Genomic DNA, 2,558 nt, shown 5'->3' with positions numbered 1-2,558 from the left:
AAATAAAAAACTATTTTTCTAAATTAATATTTAAGTTAATATTTCTAAGTTAAGTTAGTTTTTCTAAATTAATATTTAGAACTCATATTATATAAAATAGCAAATATATCTGCTAAATTATATATATATAATATGATATATATATTATTATATATATATAATATGATATCATATATATATAATATGATTTAATATAATAATATTAAATCAAATATATTTATTGATATTAATCAAATTTAATGATGAAATTTAAATAGAATAAAGTTATCACTGAATTATACATTATTTGTTAATAACTATTAGCTATTAGTAGACGTCGTAATATTTATCACAAAATGTGATTTGTTTACTTTTTTTTTTATTCGACTCATTAAAAAAGACATATATGTTTTATTTATATCAATCTCAAGTATCTTTAAAATTATTTTTTGTAACTAATCTTTATAACTCTTTATAAAATTGGAAATATTTTAGATAAAATTTGATAAAATGTAAACAATACATAATTTGTGATCATTTTATAAATATATCGTTATTTCTTAATAGAATCTTTTTTTAGTATATTAACTTTTTAATAATATTTTTTAAAATTATTTAATTTTATCAATTTATCTATATAAAAAGCTATTAATGTAAAAGATATTTTAATTTTATTTAAAAATAAGACATTCAAACTCAAAAATTGTTATAATCATTATTATTGTATCGTATATAAATTTTCGAATTATTAAATTGATATTATAGATAAAGATGAACATTTTGAATTTTTAATACTAAAAATAAAAATTTGATATTATTTTATTTTTATCAAAACATTTAAAAATAAAAAATGATCATTTATTAAGAAGAATATCATATGCTTATTTATTATTTGTATTTAAAATGATATAAAATATGAAATTTAAGAATAATATGTAAATTTATCTAAAAAAATACTTAATAAGATCGAAATCAACCAAAGAAATTGAATAAATATTTAATATATTTATATATAAAAGATATGTTGAACTTTAAAAAAAAATATAAATATATTATAAATATATATAAATTTTATGATAAACTTTATAATAACTTTTAATATAAATAACAACTCTTTTTATGAAGAATAATGAACTATATTATTTATATTAATCTAGTTAAAAATAAAAATATTTAAATATATAAAATAAAAATATCTAAACATATATTATATTATATATTATATAATATATATTATATAACATATATATAAATTAATTTTTTATGTACATATATATAATTAGATATATATATCTATAAAAATGTTTAACTTCTATGCGAAATATTTTAAAATCAATATCAATAAATTCCAAAATACAAAAATCGATATAAATAAGACACCTTGTATATTTAAAACTTGCAAAGAGTTGAAGAGTAAGAGCAATAGTATTGGGTTTTATTAGTGAAGTGATTTTGAACGTTTTGTCCTCGGTGAAGCGGTTTTTATATAAAAACGCAGAGAGGAGTATTTAATATTTAAAAATTATTATTTTTAACAAAAGAATATTTAAAGATACAATTTCATTAACAAAAATGGTAAATTATTTTTTCTTATTATTTCTTATAATTATTTATTTTTTTATATAGTATAATCTTATAGGTTAAGTTTTATACACGTGGTTACTTAATCATTTTAATTAATATAAAATATAATTATAAATAGCAATAATTTTAATTACTTCTTTATATATATATTATATATATTATATTATATTTCTTTATAAATTGATATTATATTAAAATATTTATAATGATATTATTGTTTATTTTTTTATACTTTTTTTTCTAGGGAGATGAAGTTAATCCTAAAGCATATCCTTTAGCAGATGCTACATTAACTGCTAAGATCTTAAATTTAGTACAACAAGCAATGAATTATAAACAATTAAGAAAAGGAGCTAATGAAGCAACAAAAACATTAAATCGTGGTCTATCAGAATTTATTGTAATGGCTGCAGATGCAGAACCTTTAGAAATTTTATTACACTTGCCATTATTATGTGAAGATAAGAATGTTCCATATGTATTTGTTAGAAGCAAACAAGCTTTAGGTCGTGCTTGTGGTGTATCTAGACCTGTTGTTGCTTGTTCTGTGACAGTTAATGAAGGTTCTCAATTAAAACCACAAATTCAAGCTATACAACAAGAAATTGAACGTCTTTTAGTTTAAATATTTTGTACCTGATTCAAAATCATTCTTTTTAAATATAATAACCAATTATTTTTATTTTTTAAATTTGTGAATAATTACAAATAATTAATTTTCATATATTTTTCATACAATGAAATGTATAAGTTATCTTTATGAATAAAAAATTTAAATAAATATATATTGATTTGTCTGTTATATATATATATATATATTCATTATGCAATTTATAATGAATAGAATAAAAAAAAGATATAAATATATAATAATATATACTTCATATATATTATAATTTTTGCAATTTTATATCTTTTGATTTTACTTTTATATATAATGCAATAATTTTATAATAATACAAAAGAATTTATATAGAAAATTAGCTATAATTTTT

At 16.1% G+C, this 2,558-nt stretch overlaps 2 protein-coding genes across 2 annotated transcripts in view; one reads left to right on the top strand and one right to left on the bottom strand.

Moving 5' to 3' along the window:
* The window catches only part of LOC102670589 (chitobiosyldiphosphodolichol beta-mannosyltransferase-like), a 16,635-nt gene that overhangs the window by 10,587 nt on the left and 3,490 nt on the right, over nucleotides 1-2,558 (bottom strand). The window lies entirely within an intron of this gene.
* LOC102681920 (NHP2-like protein 1) lies at nucleotides 1,274-2,346 on the top strand. The gene is made up of 2 exons (XM_006623048.2): nucleotides 1,274-1,554; nucleotides 1,808-2,346. Exons 1-2 carry the CDS (start codon nucleotides 1,552-1,554, stop codon nucleotides 2,186-2,188), a joined length of 384 nt encoding a protein of 127 aa, XP_006623111.1. The 5' UTR covers nucleotides 1,274-1,551; the 3' UTR covers nucleotides 2,189-2,346.

The sequence above is a fragment of the Apis dorsata genome, unplaced genomic scaffold (genome assembly GCF_000469605.1).
Source record: "Apis dorsata unplaced genomic scaffold, Apis dorsata 1.3 scaffold_808, whole genome shotgun sequence".
Classification (NCBI taxonomy): Eukaryota; Metazoa; Arthropoda; class Insecta; order Hymenoptera; family Apidae; genus Apis; species Apis dorsata.
Note: the sequence above shows the minus strand (reverse complement) of the source record. Positions and strands in the feature narration are given on the sequence as shown.